At 38.0% G+C, this 23,480-nt stretch overlaps 1 protein-coding gene across 1 annotated transcript; it reads left to right on the top strand.

The window, feature by feature from the left end:
* The first annotated feature begins 587 nt into the window (after window positions 1–587).
* ifnlr1 (interferon lambda receptor 1) lies at window positions 588–21,870 on the top strand. Its single transcript, XM_084435396.1, has 8 exons — window positions 588–678; window positions 10,280–10,753; window positions 12,234–12,354; window positions 16,264–16,436; window positions 16,646–16,812; window positions 17,314–17,455; window positions 18,404–18,528; window positions 19,504–21,870. Exons 2-8 carry the CDS (start codon window positions 10,711–10,713, stop codon window positions 20,221–20,223), a joined length of 1,491 nt encoding a protein of 496 aa, XP_084291522.1. The 5' UTR covers window positions 588–678; window positions 10,280–10,710; the 3' UTR covers window positions 20,224–21,870.
* Window positions 21,871–23,480: the final 1,610 nt, after the last annotated feature.

Raw genomic sequence — 23,480 nt, 5'->3', positions numbered from 1 at the left:
CCTAAAGGGTAGCGATTTCACAGTCTTGCATTTAATGCATGCTTTTCTCTGTCTAGCGGGCGGTATTTCAATATCAAAGTCTTTTAGTGCCCAGATAGGCCTAATTGGCTTTTTTGCATTTTACAGGAGCTATTGTTATTCATCATGCTTTCCGTGTCGCCGTAATCAATAGTTAAGGAAAATGTCACTGCAAATGGAATTTAAGAAAAATGTTTCTGGAGGTCAGTGGTTTGATCCGTCAGGCAGAGACAAAATCGATCTAAGTGCAGTCGAGCTGCCTGGATTGTGCCGTGAGAAAAGAAAAATCACGAATGACATCTCAGTGATATCTCAATTATTTCTCTTAGACAGCAGCGAGATTGAATGCAGAACAAAATGAGAGTCCGTCTCATTCCGTCTGTCATCCAGATGTTTCTCCTTAAAAAGCCCCCAGTAATCGTGCTCGTCTCCTGTAGAGTTTCAGAAAAGATCAACAATGTCCCCAACTGTGTTCAGAACGTCTCTGCTGGAGCTCAAAAAACTTGTAAATGTTTTTGAAATCTCTATCATTTTTCAGGCTGGTCCAGCTTATATGCATCCATGTTTCACTTTCATTGAATGGAAGAACAGAAACTCCGAAACATTTTGTTGTGTGCTTCACAGAAGTCAGAAAATAGTCTCAGAAAAGTCAACATGAAGGTGAGTGTGATGACTTTTTTTGTTTGTTTTATGAATGAAAAAAATGTCCCTCTGGTTACCAGGATTATACAATAAGTATAGGTTAATACATTTAAAACAAAAAGTGTAAAAAAAAAAAAAAAAAAAAAACGGTAACCCAGTGTTCCTTTATCTTTCTCTATTTCTCTATTTCTGTTATTTCTGTTTCTGTTTCTGCTAGAAAGTCTAAGGTCTTCCCAAGCCGTACAGCAAACCAATCTAATCTGCTGTTACATGTCAAACTAAGATTGCTGTGGGGGAAAAAAATAATACTGTCAAGTTAGCACTTTTAAACATCTGATCACTTAAAACTAAATCACTTCTATAAGCACAAATAACCACAAACAATCTGGATTTTATGCTTCTAAACTTGGCTAGAAGACAGCTGCAGTGCAACAGTCCTCAATGAAACATCCCCTCCTAACTTTACTTTTATGAGTGTCTGCAGAGCGGGTAGGAGAGGTGGGGGTGTAGCTGCGCTATTTAAAGATGTCTATCAATGTAAGCATCATGTAAGTATCATTTGGGAATTACCTGTCTTTCAAATATCTGGGTATTGTGTTAAAAGTTGCTCCACATATTTTACTTATCATTATTTACAGGCCTCCAAAAAACTCTCCAGCCTAGCGACGACGCATGTGTTTTTTGCTAGTTTCAGCCCGACGCAGTTATCATTTTCATGTCTTGCGCCACGTTGTATAAATAGCAAATGCATTTGCGCCCATTTGTGCGCCCATGGGCTGCTGGTCTGAAAACGAGGTGTGTTCTGGTGCATTGTTGGCACATTGCTATTTTGAGGCAACAGAAATAGACTGCGCCATTGACCAACTGAAACCTGGTCTAAAGTCAATGCCGCAATATTTCTTTTGTTATTTAATGAGCGCGTTAGTAATGTGCGCCTATAGGCGGGTCCACGACGCGCATACACTCTGCTTATTAAACACACAGGGATGCGCAGCAGCACACAAACATGCCAAATATTTAAAAGAAAAGGATGTAAAAGTAAATTATTATTGTGTACATAAAGATATGGTGGAATCCGGCTTGTCCCGTAGATTATCTGCTTGCGCACTTTTACCTTGCGCACGAGCAGATCCGTTTGCGCTCTGGAGACGCGTTTGGTCTTTCCACTATCAAATTCCGTCATGTAAATAGCAAATCTGCCATGGCGCGAGCGCAACTGGCATTTAAAGGGAATGGGAGATGAGACTCTGATTGGTTTAACGCACATAAATCCCAAAACACACCCATTACTCATTAAGAGAATATGGACAACCCTTTTAGACCATGCGCCGGGAGCGCCGACCGTTTTTCCCGTCATTAAACTTGCAAAAGTGGATTCGGACACTCCCTAAGTGAACTTGCGCTCTGCGCTTTAGACCATGCGCTTAGATCGTTAAAATAGGGCCCAGACTGTTTTGCTATTGCTGGGGATTTTAATATTCACATAGATAATGCAGAAACCAATATGGCCAAAGAAATCATAACTGTTTTAAATACTTTTGATCTGACTCAACATGTACACAGACCCACACACAATCGTGGACACACTCTAGATTTACTTATCAGTAAGGATCTAAACATTTCATCGATTATTATTAAGGATGTAGCACTGTCTGATCATTTCTGTATTTTCTTTGACATATTGATCTCTCCTACTATGAAGCTAGATCTGTGTCTGTCAAGAAGAGATGCTTAAATGAGAACTTTATGAAGGCCATATCTTTAACACCAAGCATATCTGCGGACTCTGTTGATTCTCTCCTTGAGTCCTTTAACTCAAAAGTACAGAGTGTAATAGATGATTATTGCTCCTGTGAAAGTCAGGAAGAAGAGTGGCAAAGAAAAAGTACCTTGGAGAAACTCAACAGCAGTGCAGAATATGAAAATAATGCAGAAAAGCTGCGCGCATGTGGCAGAAGACAAAACTTGTAGTCCATTATAACATCTATAAAGACAGCCTCCATGCTTTCAATGTGGAACTAGGCAAAGCTAGACAGACTTTCTTCTCGAATATTATAAACACAAACAGAAACAACACACACACTATTTTTGCTACTGAAGAGAGTCTCACAAACCCCCCAAGCCAGATTCCCAGTGAAATGCTCTCAGACAGCAAGAGCAGTGAGTTTGCTTCTTTCTCCTCTGAGAAAATCAATAATATCAGAAAGGCGATCAGCATATCCTCATGTGGCACTGAGGTCAGACAGATCAGACCACATCCGCAGAAAGTTACTATGTCTGATTTTAGTGGAACATTTTTGGAAGAAACAATACAGCACCTTAAAACATCAACCTGCACCCTTGACACAATCCCCACCTCCTTTTTCAAAAGTGTGTTAAACTGCTTAGAAGCAGATCTCCTAGAAGTGGTAAATTCCTCACTTCTCTATGAGACTTTTCCAAAGTCCCTTAAAACTGCAGTTGTCAAGCCCCTCCTGAAAAAGAGCAGTCTGGATACTAACATATTGAGCAATTACAGACCAATCTCAAATCTTCCTTTCATAGGCAAGATCATTGAAAAAGTTGTCTTCAATCAGCTGAACAAATTCTTACGGCCCTATCTTACACCCGGCGCGATGCAGCGCCAAGCGCGATGCAAGTGTTTTTTTTTTGCTAGTTTCAGTCCGACGCAGTTATCATTTTCAAATTGAGAGATGAAACCATGTTGATGACCTGGGTCTGTGGTTTTTTGGGCGCGTCGAAAGATCACCACAGACACAGTACAATCCACATGGGATAATCTCACAGTATAACAAGCAGCTGTACAAAATATGATACACCGCCAGTTTATCTCTTTTAATTCTTTTTATGACTGTATCCACTGTACGTGAGACTGACTGTATTCTTCCTTTTGATTCTAAACTGAACTCAAATGGCACTGAGAATTGGGTAAGAGCAAAATAAGATACACCGGTGTTTTGCCAGATGATGCCAGATCTTTTTACTACTTTAATTCATTTTACTCTAATTAGTTTTATAACTGTATAATTTATAACTTTTAATTCCTTTTTAATTTCCTTTGCTTTTATTTTGTGCTTATTTCCTATGCAAAGCACTTTGAATTGCCATAGTGTGGTATTTTAATTCCTTGTAAAGCATTATGAATAACTGTTTTAATTTTCCTTGCTTTTATTTTGTGATTATTCTTATTCCTTTCTATGTAAAGCACTTTGAACTGCCATAGTGTATGAAATGTGCTTTATAAATAAACTTGCCTTGCCTTGCCTTACTTAAGACATTTTACTAACTATAAGTAACTTTGCGACTACATGTCAACTAACTCTCATTAGAGTATTAGTAGATACTACTAATAGTACAGTAGTACGGCCTACTAGTACTCTAATGAGAGTTAGTTGACATGTAGTTGCAGTAGAATGTCTACACTCTGGGTTCTTTATTGGCATCGAAGGTTCCATGAAGAACCTTGGAACCTTTCCATCCATCAAAAGGTTCTTAATAGTGGAAGAGGGTTCTTAAGAATTTTTAGAACGTTCTTCACACTAAGAAAAGATGGTTCTTTTAAGAACTGTTGACTGAAAGGTTCTTTGGGGAACCAATAATGGTTCTTCGATGACATTGATGCTGAAAACACCCATTGGGAACCTTTATTTTTAAGAGTGTAGTGAAATAAAGTGTAACCCTAACTTAATGTAAAATAACTGAAACTTAAAATGAATGATACATATATAAATTGTATAAATGAACTAAAAAAGACGAATTAAAAATATGAATAAAATCTATAGTATCTCACTGATACTAAAATCAGTGGGTATGACTAGAGCAGTGTGAGGTTAGACGTGTCCTCCAATTATCACTGAGCTCTTGTGAGTGTGTGAGAGCTCATCTCTTCTCCAGCGCTGCAGGTGAGCTCAGTTTCCAAGGGATACGACAGTGCTATCGATCCAGCTGTCAGCGCTGTGTAATTACTTTCTTTTCTTCCACGGAGACAAAGAACACCTTGCATTTTATAGCGGTGTGATTTTGGTAATGCTGCGTCTTCTCTCTCATTAAAGTCATCTCACATTCTCAGTGCTTCACACACAGGCGAACTCCGAATGATGTTTTTGCATCCCTGAAGGACATTGTGGGAAGGGGGATGCTATCCGTAGGGATGTCTGAAGGGAAGTGAACAGTGTAATCGCTTGACAAAGGGTCCTTACACGAGGTTGTTAGTGAAGTAGAAGAACCTTGGATGTTATTTATGATCATGACATCATAGGTGGCTATTCTTTGTGATTTATTCAAGGTAATTTATGTAGCTTACCTGGAATTTCAATTTCTCACTGCACAGTTGCCTCAAATACTATCAGACTGAATCCCACAAAAACATGTGCAGATCATATTTCACCCCAAAATCAACGGGAAACTTGAACTTTCTGTTCATCCCAAAAAAATGGTCTGGTTTGCACAAAAATATGAATCAGCACAACTGTTTGTGCACAACATTGATGATAATAATAAATGTTTCCTGATCAGCAAATCGTGATAATTTCTGAAGATGTTCATGTGACACTGAAAAAATGGACTAATGATGCTGAAAATTCAGCTTTGATCACAGGAATAAATTACATTTTAAAATATATTCACATAGTTATTTTAACAGTTATTTTAAATTATAATAAAATTTCACAATATTGCTGTTTTTACTTTTGTTTTTATTCATTTTTGCTTTTTTTTTATTTTCTTTCTTTTTTTGCATTGTAACATTATTTTTATGAAAAGTTTGGATTATTTTTTCTCATTCTCAGTCGTAATTCACATTCAATTGCTGTAATGATGTGAAGTCGTTTTTTTTTCTTTTAAACTTTTTTCTTTTAAACTTAATTATTGTATATTACAGTAGTAATATTAAAACATATTAGTGTTTTTATTTTTGTTGATGCTGTTTTTATATGAAATATTGAGGTGTCTTTATCAGAGTTTTTGTCCTAACCAGTTGCGATGGCGATATGCGACATAGTTTCTATTTCTGATGTCACAGCTGGAACAACAACATACAAAGTATGACAGTGATATTCTCAGGTACTGTTAATGTGCTTTTTTACGTTAAAAGGGTTACACTTTATTTTAAGGTGATGTAGTTACATTGTACTTAAGTACTACTGTAAGTATGTAATATTAATTAACTACTTATAGAGTTAGGGTTTTGGCTTATTGGGTTAATTTACTGTTATTACTATAGTAAGTACATGTTGTAACATGTAAATAAAATAAAGTGTTACCATTAAAAGAATTTAATGTGAGTTTGAATATCATTTTGTGTGACCTTTATAACCATACTGAAAGCAACAATGGCTAATTTTCCTTTAAAGGAAACAAGAACGTTTAAGCTGTAGACTCAGTAGAGTTCTGCAGGAATTACATACTTTTGGTTCCATCGTCCCAAAGTAAAAACAAATTTATGGGATTTTGGTAAAAAATGTTGTCCCACAAAAATACGTCATCACTGCAGCACTCAATGTGAACAAACAAGTATATTAAATTACAACGACTGTTTCAGACTCACTCAGTATGCATTTTTAAAATGTTAAAATGGTATAGTGGTAAAGTGCAGTGCGCTTGAAGAGAGACTCCGCCCACATGCTCTTCTGATTGGCTGCGATCTTTGATTGATTTTGACTCGTCTTGTTGCCGGAATCTTGGCGCATAACAACATTTTGGGCCCTATCATACAGCCAGCGCAAAGCAGCGCAAGGCGCGATGCAAGTGTTTTTTGCTAGTTTCAGCCCGACGCAGTTATCATTTTCACGTCCTGCTGTTGTTTAAATACAAATGCATTTGCGCCCATGGGCTGCTGGTCTGAAAACGAGGTGTGTTCAGGCACATTGTTGGGGCGTCGCTATTTTGAGGCAACTGAAATAAATAAACTGCAATATTTGTTTTGTTATTTAAAGAGGCCTATAGGCGGGTCCACGATGTGCGTACACTCAGCTTATTACACACACAGGGACGCACAGCAGCACAAAAACATGGCAAATATTAAAAAAATAAAAGGTTTGCAATGTAAAAGATTATTATTGTGTGCATAAAGATATGGTGGAATCCGGCTTTTCCCGTAGATGGTCTGCTTGCGCTTTAACCTCGCGCACGAGCAGATCCGTTTGCGCTCTGGAGACGCGTTCGGTCTTTCCACTATCAAATTCCGTCATGTAAATAGCGAATCCGCCATGGCACGAGCGCAACTGGCATTTAAAGGGATTGGGAGATGAGACTCTGACTGGTTTATTGCACGTAAAGCCCAAAACACACCCATTACTCAATAAGAGAATAGAGACAACCCTTTTAACCCCATGTCCCGGGCACGCCAACCATATTTCCCGTCGCTAAACTAGCAATTTGTATTTGGACACTCCCTCGTTAAAATCGTTAAAATAGGGCCAATTTCTGCACTAGTGGCACCAAACAGAACTGCAGAAATAATGCGCCATTCTTCCATTGTTCAGACAAGCAGATAAAACCCCAGCAAAAATGCCATGACATGTTATGTTCCGTCCAGTCAGACCGCTCAAACTAACAGATTGTAATTCTGGTGCTGTTAGTGGTGCAGAATTACACACTTGACCTTTAGACGTGATGCTTTGCAAAACACAATTTCCATATGACACAGCGCCTCAATCATGATGAGACGTAACCCTGAAGAAGATCTGCCTCATTTATTCTTGACATGAACGTCTCCGCTGAGATCAAGGTACACAATAATGTGCCGTGTTGGAGAGGTGTGAGGTGTGTTTGGCTGTGACTGTAGTGCGTTGGAGGAGAGTCAGCGATGGCTTTCCTGAGGCCGAGGAGCTCAGATCTGTCGTCTCCACCGATGACTGACTTCAAAGCTGAGATCTGAGTCAGGGCACACTCGCTTTGAATCGTCTCAGTGACGGGAGTGGGAAGATTCAGCCAGAAGATGAAACTCAAACGCGACTTCAGAACAGTCTGAAGTCGAAACAGAAATGAGCCAATCAGTGGATGTTTGATACTGTATATATTGCCCTACATGAGTATACGTACTGTATGCATGCGGATAAAGTTGAACATGCATATAAATATGAAGAGTTCAGATGCAAAAGCCTCTAAGTGCCATCTGAAATTTTCTTCTAGAATGATCATTTTTATCAAGCTCGTATATTTAAGTTCAGTAATTTCACTTAAATGGCAATGCAAATTACCTATTAATTGTCATTTAAGTGGAATTACTGAACTTAAATATACGAGCTTGATAAAAATGATCATATATATTGCTGTGCAATAATACATCACATGTACAGTAAGTGTCCAATGCACTTGAATTAAATGTTCAATTACAAACATGCAATAGTTTTACATTTGTCTCCTTTTATTGTTATTCATGGTGTAATATAAGCACACCTGTATGTCCTCATAACTTGCCACAAGGATGCTATAGTGGACACTGTAAGGTCGATCAGCTGTCCTTTCTGTCTCTCTGTGTCTTACATTACGGACATTGCAGTTTATTGCTCTGTTCACATCTGCAGTCCTCAAGTCTCCTGCAGCAGGACTATGGCATGTTCTCACAGATGATCAGGGCATCTTTCTCCTGCTATTTTTGTCAGAGACAGTAGAAAGGTCTCTTTAAGTTATTGGTACTGTGACTTTAATCGTCTACCGCCTGTAAACTGTTAGGGCCCTATTTTAACGACCTGAAACGCAAGTATCAAGCGCGAAACACAAGTAACTTTGTGGGCGGATCTCGGGTGCTGTTGCTATTATACCGGCGGGATAAATGACTCTTGCGCCCGACGCAAATCTAAAATGGGTTGGTCTGAAGTAGCTTCATTATTCATAGGTGTGGTTTGGGCGTAACGTGAAATAAACCAATCAGAGCATCTCACATTCCCTTTAAGAGCAGGCGTGCTTGTTCCATGGCGGATTGCTATTATAACGGCGGATTTGCCAGGCACACGCCAGGAGCGGTTCACAGCCGAGGAGACCAACGCTCTCGTCAGGGCCGTAAAAGACAGAGAAGTGACATTGTATGGCGATGGGAGAAACCCACCCAAATTAGCTTCGGTTAAACAGGCGTATAATAATTTGGGTAAATGTGTAAGCTAGATTTATGCCTATTTTTTCACATCTTCATGGACACAACAATGATTTCCCTCGTGTGGTAATATTTTTCCTTGTAATAATGTATGGTTTTCTAAAAATGGGAACTGCTGCGTCTGTGTGTAGATGAGATAAGCAAAGTGTATGCGCGTTGTGCACACGCTACATTGATTATGGCCAAGCATGCGCCCTTAAAATAGCATCTGAATAACATGCGTAACGCGCCACTGACTTTAGACTAGGTTTTTCCTGGTCTGTGGCGGAATTGTTTTCTGAAACTGCAAAATAGCACCAGGGAACGTTTGCGCCGGAACACGCCTCCTCTTTTCGCTGAACCGCCCCCGGGAGCGCAAGTTCATTCCCTAATTGACCGACGTGCGTCTGAGGAGGGAAAAGTCTGCTGTGCGTCGGGTGCAAAATAGGAATGATACATGCGTCGGTGTACAAACTCAATTGCGCTGGGTGCAAGATAGGGCCTATAGTGTCTAAAGGACTGTTCCACAGGTGTGTGTGCAATAATTGTTTATGGTTCACTAAACAAGCATGAAAACCATTCCAATGAATTTTACTAAATGATCTTTAAGAGACAGTATCCTGAAAAGTGGAACTGGGTTTGTTCCTGCAGTGCATCATATTACCTGTTCTGTATGTTTCACCTGTACCTGTCTCATCACTGTCTGGATTTTAGCCGTTATCCTCACTATCTGTTTGAGATTAAAGGTGCTTGTGATTTTATGGAATAGCTTGCTGCAAATGTCCCTCTGCCTGACAGATCTCTGTGAAATAGGAGTTGTGAGGAATCACATCTGTTTCTGTGACAGAACTCGACTCAAACAGCAAATAAGAGTAGGGTGGACGTTGTTGTTTTGCCAGACATGCTGGATGACACGTCTTTCAAAGAGCAGAGATGGTGTAAAGCCTGAAACATATACACAAATAAGAGCAACGTTTCTGGCTCTTCAAGCTCAGTTTCCTTTGCATTAGGAAATTTGTTAGTCCACACTCGTATTATATATATATATATATATATATATATATATGTATATGTATATGTATATGTATGTATATGTGTGTATATATATATACACTGTAAAAAAAAAGTTGCTGACTTAAATTTTTAAGTACACTCAACTTGGATGTTTAATTCATTTCAACTTAAACTACATTAAACTGAGTTCAAAAAAAATGAGTTGATCTTGTATAACTTATTAAAAAAAAGTTGAAAATTGCTTAACTTATTTTGATGAGTTAAAGCAATGTAAAAACATATGTTGTCATAACTTATTGATCATATATTTTTTTACAGTGTATATATACATCCTGCCGACTGATTGGCATGCAAATACATCTAATCCTAGACTTAAGTACTTAAAAGCACAAAAGTCAAGATGATCAGAGCCTTATTACAGCATGTGCACCTTTCTGTGGTTAAAGTTACACTTTTATTTACTTTTATTTGTCAGTCACATTCTGTAACGCATGATGTCATGCTGTAAAATGATTGTGTTTTATGTCATTACAGGTAATAAAAAGCAGCACGTGCCAACTGAACCTCCCACACCTTTCTGAGAAGTGCTTCATTTCCAGTTTCAGTTTTTCAGCTATTAAAACCTGAAATTCTAGATTTGGCTATAGACGCCCCTTAATGGGTGGAGGCCAACAGCAGAAAACAGGAACGTGCTGATAAGACGCTCCAAAGTTCACAGGCACACCTGAGGATGGGTAGATCTTTCTTCAGACCGGTTAGAGATGGAACAGAGCGTGTAAAGCAAGTGACTTTGTTACTGGCAGTGATCGAATAATGTCCCACCATAAGACTCGATGTGATTTTTCTTGTTTGTGGAAATGACAATTATTGGAAGCGTCTGAAGGAAATAATGAGAGGACTTTGTCTCTGACCACTGGATCTTTATTTGATGTTTCTCAGTTGGAGATATTCTCACACGTCTGGACATGTGGCCTCTGAGAGCTGTCATTTTTTTGCTCTGTTGTGCTGGTGAGTAAAAAAAAAAAAAGTCTAAAAATAACTTTTTCCATTTCTTTTTTTCTTTCTTTGCTATTTAAATTGAGAAAATGTATGGGCTGAATATTTCTATATATAAAAATAAATAAATATATAAATAAATATTTCTAAATATTTTTTTACTGGCCACAAAACTGTATTTTCCATTTTATTTATTAATAAAAAAAAATATATATATATATAAATAATTTTTTTATGTTTTATTTATTTTATTTATTTATTTATTTAATAATTGTTTAGCTGTTTTTCCTTGCACTTTTGTGACAATTAGTGCAAGTTTTGATTTTGATTATTTTATATTTTGGTGGCTTAATTTGAGGAATATTCTGCATGTGAGATGCATATCTAAATTCTTCACTTTACACCACATAGGTAATGGTATATATTAATTGTACAGGTCTGTGATTTATTCCATTTTTTACAGAATTTTCTATAGAAGCTTGTTTCCGCCATGCACAGAATAAAAATAATAAAAATAAAGTGAGAATTGTGAGATATAAACTCTCAATTGCGAGAGAGAAAAAAATCCGAATTGTGAGATATTATATTTGTAAGTGTATTTTATAGTATTTTTACAGATTCAGATTTTTCCTGTCTGTGCAAAAGGAGATTAATGTAAAAATACATGAATCAGTATTTTCAAAGAGTTTTTCTTATAATTAAAGGTCTTTTTTTTTTTTTTTTTTTGGTGTATTAGTAGTATTTGTGCAGGCACAAACGTAATTTAAAATACTAAATGTATACTTGAGCTTCATTACTATTAGGTTTTGGTTTCTAATCAAATTACAGACCACTTGGCAAGTTTTAACCTATTTTAATCTACCCATTAAAACCTATTTTTATTTATATTTCTGTGAGTGTCGCACCGTAGAAGTTACATGGGCTTTGTCTTTACATGGACAACACTTTCTGCAAAAGTCATAAGCCCTGCTGGTATGTTCGGAGCTGTTCAGTTTTTCCTCGAGGGAAAACCAAAACGTGAAGAGATTATTCATCAAGGCTTATGATCGATGGAGAGCTGAGCACAACTCTATATCATCATCTTGCTGTCAGATACTCATCAAACTCTGTCCTTCAGTTGCTGAAAGTAGAAAAGGAAAGTTGAGGTTTAAAGGTTATATAGTATTATGCTGCGATTTATTGATTCAAACTGGAGCAGGTTTGTGGATGTAGCTCAAAAGGATGTTGTTTCCTCTCCTGTTAGTGTGTGGAATGATTATTATGGGAGTGTGTGTGTGTATGTGGGTGCTGGTGTTTTGTTATGATGTGTGTTGTAACCATAGCAGCTGTAGGGTATAAATGGAAAACCTTCCCGAGGGAGAAAGTGTCCTCTTTACTTTTAGACAAAAGACATTATGTCTAGAACATCATCACCGGAAGATGTTCAGAGTTAGGAGTTTAGACCTGTAACACCATATCACTTTCATTGTTCTCGTCTCCTGTTTGTGTGTAGGTTGTTGGTGCTGTAATCTGACGAAGGCTTATGTCAAGTCCAAGAACTTCTTCAGTGTTCTCCATTGGGAAGCTGTTGACATCCCAGGTCAAACGGTTCTCTACAGTGTTCAGTGCAGCCTGTGAGTGACAGAGCCATGCAGGGGAAACCTGGCTGGACCTTTTCTTTTGCTTTTCCTTTGTCTTTTCTTGCAAATGTGTCGAGTACAGATCTTTTTACAGTACAGATTTTACAACAGCATTTATTAGGGAAGTGCCCGAAGCCAAATACTATGTTGGGAAAGGAAATTACGCATTCTACAGAGAAAATATATTTCAATGCTTTTGCGTTCTCTCACAATTATAGAGTTGGGTAATTATATTATATATAACTTGCGAGCATCAGGAAGCTACTATCAATATGTGAGGTATTGAAATCACTTTCATATATTAGAATGAAATTTCTCCGTAGAATGCATTTTTCATTTTCTGAATTCAGATTTAGGCTTTGGGCACATCCTATAGCATTTATCCCTTCCTAGGCATTATATTAATGATTATATTATATATACAGTAGGCTATAAGATATTGACCAAATTGCTGCACCTCTTGATGGAAATACATGTTATGATGTTATTTCCATCAGCAGGTGCATCAATTTTTGCTCAAGATCTTGTATTGACAATGCAAGAGTCCAGCACTCTGTAAAGTCTCCTCCAGCACATCCCAAAGACTTTCAATGAATTTAAGCTCTGGATTCATGTGTGAAAATGATTCTTCATTCTCCTCTCAATCATTCTTTCACAATCTGAGCCTGATGAATCTTAACATTGTCATCCTGGAATACAGCCATGATGTGTCTTCCTACATGGTTGTTTAAAGGGTTAGTTCACCCAAAAATGAAAATTCTGTCAGTAATTACTCACCCTCATGTTGTTCCAACCATGTAAGTCTTTCGTTCATCTTCGGATCACAAATTAAGATATTTTTGATGAAATCTGACAGCTGTCTCACTCCTTCATAGGCTTTCAGAGGGACCGAAACTCGCCGGCCCAGAATAGTTATTAAAAACATCGTTAAAATAGTCCAAGTGACTACAGTGGCTATGCATTAAGTTTATCATGCAACGACAATACTTTTTGTGCGGAAAAACAACAAAAATAACGACTTTATCCAACTATTAGTGTTCTTCAATGTGGGCCTCTGACGAGAGTTCACGGGAGCGCCAGGACGCGAGAACTGAGATTACGGCGTTCTTCTTCTACTACTAACTTACTTGTTACTGGCTGCTCACTCCTTGGGAGTATTACCGCCATCTACTGTACAAGATGACGTCCCGACATTGCCGGAAGCGCAAAACGGTCTGTTTATAAGCAGAGGAAGTCTTGATGATGTCGGGACGTCATCTTGTACAGTAGATGGCGGTAAAACTCCCAAGGAGTGAGCAACCAGTAACAAGTAAGTTAGTAGTAAAAGAAGAACGCCGTAATCTCAGTTCCCGCGCATGCGTCCTGGCGCTCCCGTGAACTCTCGTCAGAGGCCCACATTGAAGAACACTAATAGTTGGATGAAGTCGTTATTTTTGTTGTTTTTCCGCACAAAAAGTATTGTCGTCGCTTGATAAACTTAATGTATAGCCACTGTAGTCACTTGGACTATTTTAACGATGTTTTTAATAACTATTCTGGGCCGGCGAGTTTCGGTCCCTCTGAAAGCCTATGGAGGAGTGAGACAGCTGTCAGATTTCATCAAAAATATCTTAATTTGTGATCCGAAGATGAACAAAAGACTTACATGGTTGGAACAACATGAGGGTGAGAAATTACTGACCGAATTTTCATTTTGGGGTGAACTAACCCTTTGTTTAAGAAAGGAAAAGCTACACACTTCATCAATTAGGGTTAAAATAACTATGCTAGAAACATAATAATCACTGCAATAATGATCCAATCATAGACTTAAAACAGCAATTTAAAAAATATATATATTTTTGGCTGGCAGTGTGTATATAACTGAAATAAAGGTTTAGTTGGCCATGGGTTTAATTCCTTCCTATCAGTCCTTCTGTTTTCTGTGAATAACAGCACAAAGTGTCGAGATCATGACTTTGCTTTGGTGAAGGACACGCTGTGGTCACCCGGCTGTGAATCTCTTCTCCAGTTTGTGAACCGCAATTAGAAACGGACCTACGTCTGCGAAACATTGCGGGCCCTCTCTGTCCTTGGCACCCAATCTTTTGCACCAGTCACAGTTACGCTTGGCAGAGAAACTGATGGGGAAAAATAAATCTGATGGGAACGGAGGGAGCAGCAGTGCATGCTGGGAGGGTCAGTGAGGCTGACGGGGATGAGAGACGAAAGCTTCAGAAGCTCCAGATAATCTCACGGCTGTAATGCAAGAGCTGCTCGCCGGCACACATCAGTCCAACCTCTTAACCTCTCATTCCTCCTCTCATCCGGCCATCGCTTCATAGGAGCTTTCTATACTCTTTCAACAAAAGTTCAACAAAAAGAGATTTTACACATTGGAAATGCGTAATTAAAATAATTGCATTGAGGATGAGCAGTGGAATTAGCGTCTATTGACTAAGTAAGTTATTATATGAAGGGCTGTTCCAAAGATATTAAACATGCAATATCATTACTCATTATTACACATTATATGACATATGCACACAGTACACAGGGTGTGTAATGTGTAGAATAGTTAGTCTGGTTGGTCTGGTCAGTTAAAATGTATTTACCGGGACTGTAAATAAACAAGAGCTGTGTTAAATGGGTGCTGATTCACTTACTTGGGTAACGCTTTATTTCAATAGTCCACTTTAGACATTCTACTGACTATAAGTAACTTTGCAACTACATGTCAACTAACTGTCATTAGAGTATAAGTAGATTGTCTGCTTAATATATGCTTATGTTGATGCTTCTCAACAGATATTCTACTGACTATAAGTAACTTGGCAACTAAAAGGCAACTTATTCTACTAACCCGAACCCGAACCCTAACAACTAACCATAACCTGACAATCTATTACAGTCTACTAATACTCTAATGAGAGTGATGTAGTTGCAAAGTTACTTAATTAGTAGAATGTCTGAAGTGGACTATCGAAATAAAGTGGAACCCTTACTTGTGTTGTCTGTTACATGCAGCACATCTTTATTTAAAGGGGTGGTTGAATATGATTTCACTTTTCTAACTTTAGTTAGTGTGTAATGTTGCTGTTTGAGCATAAACAACATCTGCAAAGTTACAATACTCAAAGCAAAGGGAGATATTTGCTTTTAAAGAAATCGTTTTTTAAGGACTACTACAAACGGCTGGTAGAGACTACACGACATTCCTCACGGGTTAATGACATCACCAGCCCTGAAATTTACATAAACCCCGCCCCCGGGAACACGCAGTCCGGGTTGAGAAGAGGAAGAGTTGTTGTAGTCGAGCACATGTGAGTCAGCTCAAACTGTAGCATCCGTCTTTACACATGCAATAGAAAGTCACTCTGTGTGCATCTCACAACAGTTCCTGTACGAGCTATTTATAGATTATCATGACAGAATATACTAATTGAAGATAGTTAACTCCACATCAGCTACATAAATTCATCAACTAACCATTCAGAGACGTCCTGTTGCATTCTACGTGTTGTCTCTTCTTCTTGAGTCTCTCCATCTTTGTCTGACTCTGTTTAAACATAAAAGGCAGAACAGTTTCTGTCATTTTAGTGTGTGTCTGCGTGAGGTAATCGGAGCTGCTAACACACAGGAGCTCTTGTAGCTCCGCCCCCTGTGTGCCGGGAGCAGCAGCTCATTTGCATTTAAAGGGCCAGACACAAAACGGTGCGTTTTTGCTCACCCTCAAAAAGTGACAACTTTAACATGCTATATCAAAATATCTGTGGGGTATTTTGAGCTAAAACTTCACACACACACTCTGGGGACATCAAAGACTTATTTTACATCTTGTGAAAGGGGCATCATACCACCCCTTTAATGTTCTTTACATTTACAGTGTTGTTGTTCTTTTGACTGATGTCTGTTCTGTTGCAGTTATGGGACTCCATATCGTCCAGTGACGTGGTGCCAGAACATCTCCGCTCCTGTTTGTGACCTGACTGATGTGATGAGTGATGTGTTGTACTCTGTGTCCACTAAATATCACGTCACAATCACTGTCGGTGGGCTGTGCATGGGTCAAGTGAATTTTATTCCATTCCGGCAAAGTAAGATATTCTAATCTAGACTTTCATTTGAATTATATTTGTGATCATCTGTTTAGATCAGTAGTTCTCTGATGGATTTAATGCAGGACTCTGATTGACCCGACAGTAAAACTGTTTATCAAAATCATAATAAAATGAAAAATAGCTTGATTTGCATGATGGTTTCTCAAAATCTATACAACATCACTGTTCTGTTTCACTCATTTTAGCCACATTAGCAGCACCACAGCTGTCAGTAGCGTCAAACAAAACTCATCTGAATGTGACGGTTTCCCCGCCGATGATCCCTTGGAATCGCTCCATTGAGAATGTCACGTCCTGGAAAGACGTCAAGTACACAGTTCATCTGACACATCCCAAGTCAGTGGATGGAAAGGTTATTATTCTTCATTCTCCTTCAGTCATATGCATCCAGTTTATATTATCACTGCTCTCTTACAGCTAAATGTATTTATGCATATTTATATATAATGTGTGTGTGCGTGCGTGTGTACTTGTACAACTATCTTTGTGAGGACCAGTTTGAGTTTTAGACCACTGGAGTGAGGACAAAGAGAGTAAAGTGAAGACATTTTGGCCGGTCCTCACTTTCTGAGAGCCCTTTAAAGGCCTGTTTGAGGGTCAAGACTTGGTTTTAGGGATAAGGTTATAATGAGGTTAAGGGTCGGTTTAGGGTCAGGGTTCGAGTTAGGCACTTAGTTGTGATGGGTAAGGTTAGGGTAAGCAGCTAGTAGAGATTGCATTGTGTCAATGAATGTCCTCATAAAGATAGATGTACAAGAATGCGTGTGTGTGCGTGTGTGCATGCATGCGTGTGTCTACATTTATTGTCCCTTGCCGTTTCACTACACGTCTTCAATGTGTCTTGTTTTTGAAGGTATTTGAGGACACGTCTCGCTCAGTGTTTATATGGCTTGTGGAAACAGATGTGCAGTACTGTGGTGATGTGGTTTATTCACTCAAACACCCCTTCTGGTCCAGTCACAGTGAAAGCGCCTCCTTTTGTGTGGATGTCTCGGGTAATTGAACAGTTGTGCTTTGATTGATGTGTGGAAAACTACCTTCAGTTTTCAGTGTTTTGTTATTTCCTTTCATTACTTTAAAGGGGTCCGATAATGCTATTTAACATGTTCAGCTTTCTTTAGTGTGTAATGTTGATGTTTGAGCATAAAAAAGGTCTGCAAAGTTGTGAAGCATAAAGTTATTTTCTATATCAGTGTCTGTTTCTGAACTCCCTGAAACGCCTACATTGGAGTCTTGAGTTTTCTTCCGGGAACGAACACGCCTCAATATTCCTCATTTAAATCAATCCCGCCCAAGGCGTATGCAAAAAAAAGTTGTGCTTGCGAAGATGATTCGGGTTGATCAGCTTGTTCTTCTTGACTGTCATTATCAGACTTGATATGGCAAAACTGGCGCCATAGTTAGCGTAGTAACAGTAATGTTTACAGTGCCTCAAGAAGCCTCCAGAGCTGATGCTTTCCGGTTATGGCGTTACGTTTCTGACACAAGCTCTTAGAGGTAGACCAATAACAACAGACTGACCAATCAGAGCAGACTGAAAGAAACGGAACCTAAAACAGTTCAGACAGGAGGTGAAAACAGGTGCTGCAACAATGGAAATTATAAGAAAAATAATTAGGTATTTTGAACATTAAATTATGTAAACATAAAAAAAAAGAGCCTATAAATCAGCATAATTGGACCCCTTAAAATCCCCTTTAAACTCAACATGCAATTTAATAATTTTATTTGTTTGTTGTTATGTATTGATTAATTAATTTTATATTTAACTATTTTATTTATATTTTTTAATTATCTGTTTTATTGCATAATGCAAAAAAAAAAATCAAATGAGACATGCACAATTAATTGCTGAAAATAAATGAAACCCTATGTGCTCTGTTTACAGACTAAATTCTTTTCTATTTCTATTTCTATTCATCTGCAATCTCTGTGTCTTTCAGCACCTAATTCCAGGTTTCATATATTAATGTGGCCCGGCCTGCTGGTTCTGCTGCTGTTGATCGTCCTATCCATTACGCTTTGCCAGATGTCTATAAACGGAAAGCGTTCCTTACCCAAAGTGCTGGTAAGCGATTGTGTCATATTCGCACTGGGAATTTCCTGATGAACATTCTTGGAATCGACTCCTCACCATCTTACTGGCAGTGAAAAGTCCTGTTTGACAAGAGCGCTGCGTTTCTCCTAAGCCTCTTGAAGGAATGTGTCTTATCTGCGCGTTGCTCTCGGCAGCACAAAATGAGTTAGCCAGATCACAGATTTCCCTTAGAGCACTTCAGTGCCTTCATGGATTATTTACCCTGTTTTGGCATATGAGATATTATAAAAAGTCTCATTCATTCGTGATATGAAAATATAAATCATGCATGTTGATGTTTGTTCAGTAAACTAGCTCAGCTTGGGTTTTTGTGTAACCTCATGTTGATTAATTAAGTCAATATTTGGCTTCTTTGACAAACCATCTTTGACTTTTAAACTTCCTTGTGGGCCGGCGCTCGTTTGATGAAACTATTCAAATACTCGGAGTCTAGAATCAATCTGATCGTACATAAGTCAGGGATTCAGCCGAATCCTTTTGACCTACAATATTTACTTGAAATATCTTTGGAGTGAATACATAAATAATTTAACAACACATTTGCATGTTTACGGTTCTCTGATGTTGATTAATGGTCATGTGACATGCAAATCAAATATTTCATATTTCTTTTTGATTAAGTGTTTTGATTATTTTAATACTTAATATTTAATACTATTTATTTTAAATTTTTCAGATTTAATTGATTTTTAGTAAGATTTTGATTTAATTGTGAAAAAATTTTACCATTTTTAATTTAATTGTATATTTTTATGATTTAACTACTTTTTAGTAAGGGTTTACTTTTTTATGATTGATTTATGATTTATGATGATTTTTATTTAATATATATTAATATAGAACATATACAATTCAATGAAATAAATAGCTTCTTTTGAAACTACCCGCAGTCACACAGTCAGCAGACTAAATAATGATGCTTTTTCTCTTCTCTCTGTAAAACAGATGCTGTCAAAGAACACCAGTCGTCCATTTTGTTCAAATCCCCGGGACGACATATCTAAAGTGGAAGTGTGGTCTGGATTTGTCGGGAACTGTAATCCACAGCCCATTTTCCCCCGGCAGAAGTCAGAGAACTCTGCTTATGCATCCCAGGAGCCCTACAGACGTCAACAGGACGTCCCGGTCCCTGACAGCGCAGAGTCTTCAGTGCATTACAGCCTTGTCCAAAGCTTCAACGAGCCATCACCCGATGGCAGAACAGATGAGACCAGCTCGGGTTCGACCGGTTCGGAGCCCGTTTTGAGCATTTCAGACACTGAACGCAGCAGCGAGACCCTTGTGGTACCAGTTAGGCCCGCTGAAAACGGTGCGCTGCAGTTTCATGGCTGTTTATTTCAGTCTGACGCTGATCTAAGTTCTCCAGCTGCGGATCAGGAATCAGAAGGTTTAACTGGAGAACAAGCGCCTTTACTAACTGACCTGGTTCAGAGGAGAAACTCATCCTCATCCTATCTGCCTGTACATGTTTCTGACGTGGTGACGTCAAACTACAGGCGGAACTGGCTGCCGGGGATTCCTCTGGAGGGAGAACAAGACGAGAGGACTTATATTCTGAGGACAGACGTAACCGAACCCGAGGAGGACTTCAGAGATGGAGAGGAACCTAGAGTTGGTGTGGTTATTTTGGACAGATTGAAGGGGTTGTCTTTGGCTTGGAATTAACCGGCGGAGCGTCTTGCTCTTTCCAGTGCTCATCTCAGTAAGAGATGTTTGATGCTCATACTGCAAAAAATGCATTTCTTACTTAGTATTTTTGTCTGGTTTCCAGTCCAAATATCAAAAAAATTCTTAAATCAAGATGCATTTACTAGATAAGTAAAATTAGATAAGATATTATGTCTTGTTTTCCGGGGGAATTAATCAAAATGAAGTGAGTTTTTGCTTAAAACAAGCAAAATGATCTGTCCATGGGGTAAGAAAAATAATCTTAATTCAAACAGAAACAAGATTATTTTTCTTACCCCATGGACAGACAATTTTGCTTGTTTTAAGCAAAAACTCACTTCATTTTGATTTATTCCCCCATAATATCTTATAGCATTTTACTACTTTAGTAAATGCATCTTGATTTAAGAATGTTTTTGATATTTGGACTGGAAACCAGACAAAAATACTAAGTAAGAAAAGCATTTTTTGCAGTGTGACAGAACATCTTCTGTTGGTTCTCTCCAGCTCGTTGCGTCAGGTAGATGAACAGTGTCTTGTGTAAAGCAAGTTTCACCAGCAACACTAAAGGGAATTTCAAAAGCAATGAGTGTTTTCAAACTGGTTGTGCACTTTGACTGAAACTAAGCTTATTTGTAGCATTGCCGTATTCACAAGTGTTATCCCGTTTCATTTTTCCACATGTCCATGTTTTAACTTATTAAATGAATGCATGATCCATGATTCATAATGCATAATGCATGAGTCAGAATTGTAGGCAAACCTGAAATACACAATGACTGTTCTGACAGTATTTGTTGCGCTAAACTGAATAACGTGACAGTCTGTTCAAAACCTGTTTAAGAGGTAAACAGGATTTTCAGTATCTACGTTTACATATCCGTTTACAATCGGGTTGATGGCTCAATCAGATTGAAAAATCTTCACGTAAACAACATAAAATGGTGTTGACCTGAAATTATCCGATTAACAGGACAAAATTAAGCATGTAAACACTTGAATATAAACATACCTTGTCGTAATGTGTTTACATATGTTTTACATCTTATGAACGTGCATCTCATGTTTTGCGAAATGGTTGTTGGATGAGACTGAATATTTCCTAAATATTTGCTTTACAGCTCTTGTGTCATGCATTTCAGCTTTCAGTCATCAAAGCGAGAGATTTAACAATAACTTTGAAGGGTTTGGCTTTACTTTTAATTTCAATGCAAACAATTACAGGCATTTCTGTAAAAGCACCTCTTAAACATAATAATGGAAATCTCCAGTCGCGAATTATATATTTGCATACCAGACAAAAGTCTCATGTTCCTTGGGGTTCGTGTGAAAGGCTTCATGGGGATTTCACATTCACCTATGAGGAAGTGCTGAAGTGTGTTCAGAGACAAAAGCTCTTTGTTATGGAGGAAACAAATGATGTCACTGCAGTAATTCAGTCAATTTGGGTTTGTTTTGCAGAAGAAAATCTTTTGACTTAATAGTGAAAATCTTCCGTAATACCAGCTAATCCCACAGCAAGCTGTGCAGATGTTTGTCCCTCATGTCACCGTCATATTATCTATAGGCTATAATGTACTGTCCATCTTATGTCAGACATTTGACTATAGTGTATTGATTTCATTGGTTCAGTAAAGTTGTCTAAATATCTATCTTTTTACTTGAATCTTTGTTGAGTCATTATCAGTAAATACAGTATATTGATGTTCAACTGTAAGTTCTGGTATTGTAAATTATGAGCACGTCGACTGCTTTTGCATGAAACTCGTCAGCTGTTTTACAGGTTTAAACGTTTCAAGACTGTACAGAGAGCAAACACTGCAAAGGTCAGAGTCATTTTTCTTTCCACGGTCATAAACCGTTCACAGTGATGATACATGAGTTGATGATTGTCTAAAGGTGCCAAGCTTTTTCTGTTCTTGCTTGACAAATAAGGGTGAAACTCACAATACAGGTCACAATTCACCCCAAAATGTATATATATACATACATATTATATACAGTATATATACATGCGTCTCTATTGCACGCATTGTGTTTATCGTGCAATTTATACGCGAAAATGAGTTTTTACGTGCATATGATACGCACTTTATTGCGTGTAATACACATGCACCCCACGACTAATCCTACCCATGCGTATCATATGCACGTAAAAACTCATTTTGGCGGATAAATTGCACGATAAACACAATGCGTGCTATAGAGACGTATTTAGTGTGATCGGGTTGCATGAACACCAGGTTTGTTGTGCCTTGGCTACGCACAGTGCTGCATAAAATAATAATAATAACAATAACCTATAGCAGCCTATAAATCTTTCAAAAGGAACACTTCAGTAACAACTACGCTAGAGAAAAATATATTGATTATCATATGTTACTTCAAATGTTTCCATTCATTATGATGTTATGAAATGAGATTGGAGTAAAAACATGAAGCCTAATTTTTGGTGCGTTTTGCTTTTCAAACGCACAGCGCATTTTGAATATGAAACATTCAAACGCACAGCGGGCTCCAAAATATGAAACATTATGGTTACCATATTATACATATCTACGTTTGAGCAGATATCCACAAACACACTATTTAACAATAAACACGGGTCTAAATATTATAATATTCACCATATATCTAGCAACAGTTCAACTGCAATGTAAAGTTTATGCAACAATAACATCAACTAATATAATTAAGAATTTCTTACCTTCTTTCTTGTCTTCAAATCGCGTTCTTCTTCTTCTGATCAATCTCTTTTGCGCGTGTGGGCGTGGTCAAATTAAAACTAATGAGCAAGGGTTTGAGAAACTGCACATCTTGTTGGTTTTATGCAAATTACTTAAACGGAGAATATTTGTTTTCATTTTGAATCCGATCATTTAAAAGTACACACTTAAATGTTTATAAAGATATATGGCTCATAAATGTGTGACAAGTATTCGCTGAGTTTTGTTTCAGGTTATAGACGTGCTCAAGGAAAAAAAGTTCACCGCGACGGAGAGGCAGAACGCACAGCCTGTTTATTTTCTTTACTTTACAAAAGCACAATGTTTTGATTTGATTGTAAGTGGACACATACAAAAGTAGACATCTCACAGATTCTTTTTACATATTTCTTTTTTCTTTATGACCATAAATGACGGAGTAATTTAAGTTTATTGTGCTACAATGTGAAGAAAATCCAGCAAAACGCGCCGGCGCGTTTGCCGACCTCAGAGGGTTTTTGCATAAAAATACTTATATGTATAAAAAAT

This window comes from Rutilus rutilus (assembly GCF_951802725.1).
Source record: "Rutilus rutilus genome assembly, chromosome: 17".
Classification (NCBI taxonomy): domain Eukaryota; kingdom Metazoa; phylum Chordata; class Actinopteri; order Cypriniformes; family Leuciscidae; genus Rutilus; species Rutilus rutilus.
The sequence above is the reverse complement of the archived record's forward strand: the minus strand, read 5'-3'. Positions and strand labels throughout refer to the sequence as shown.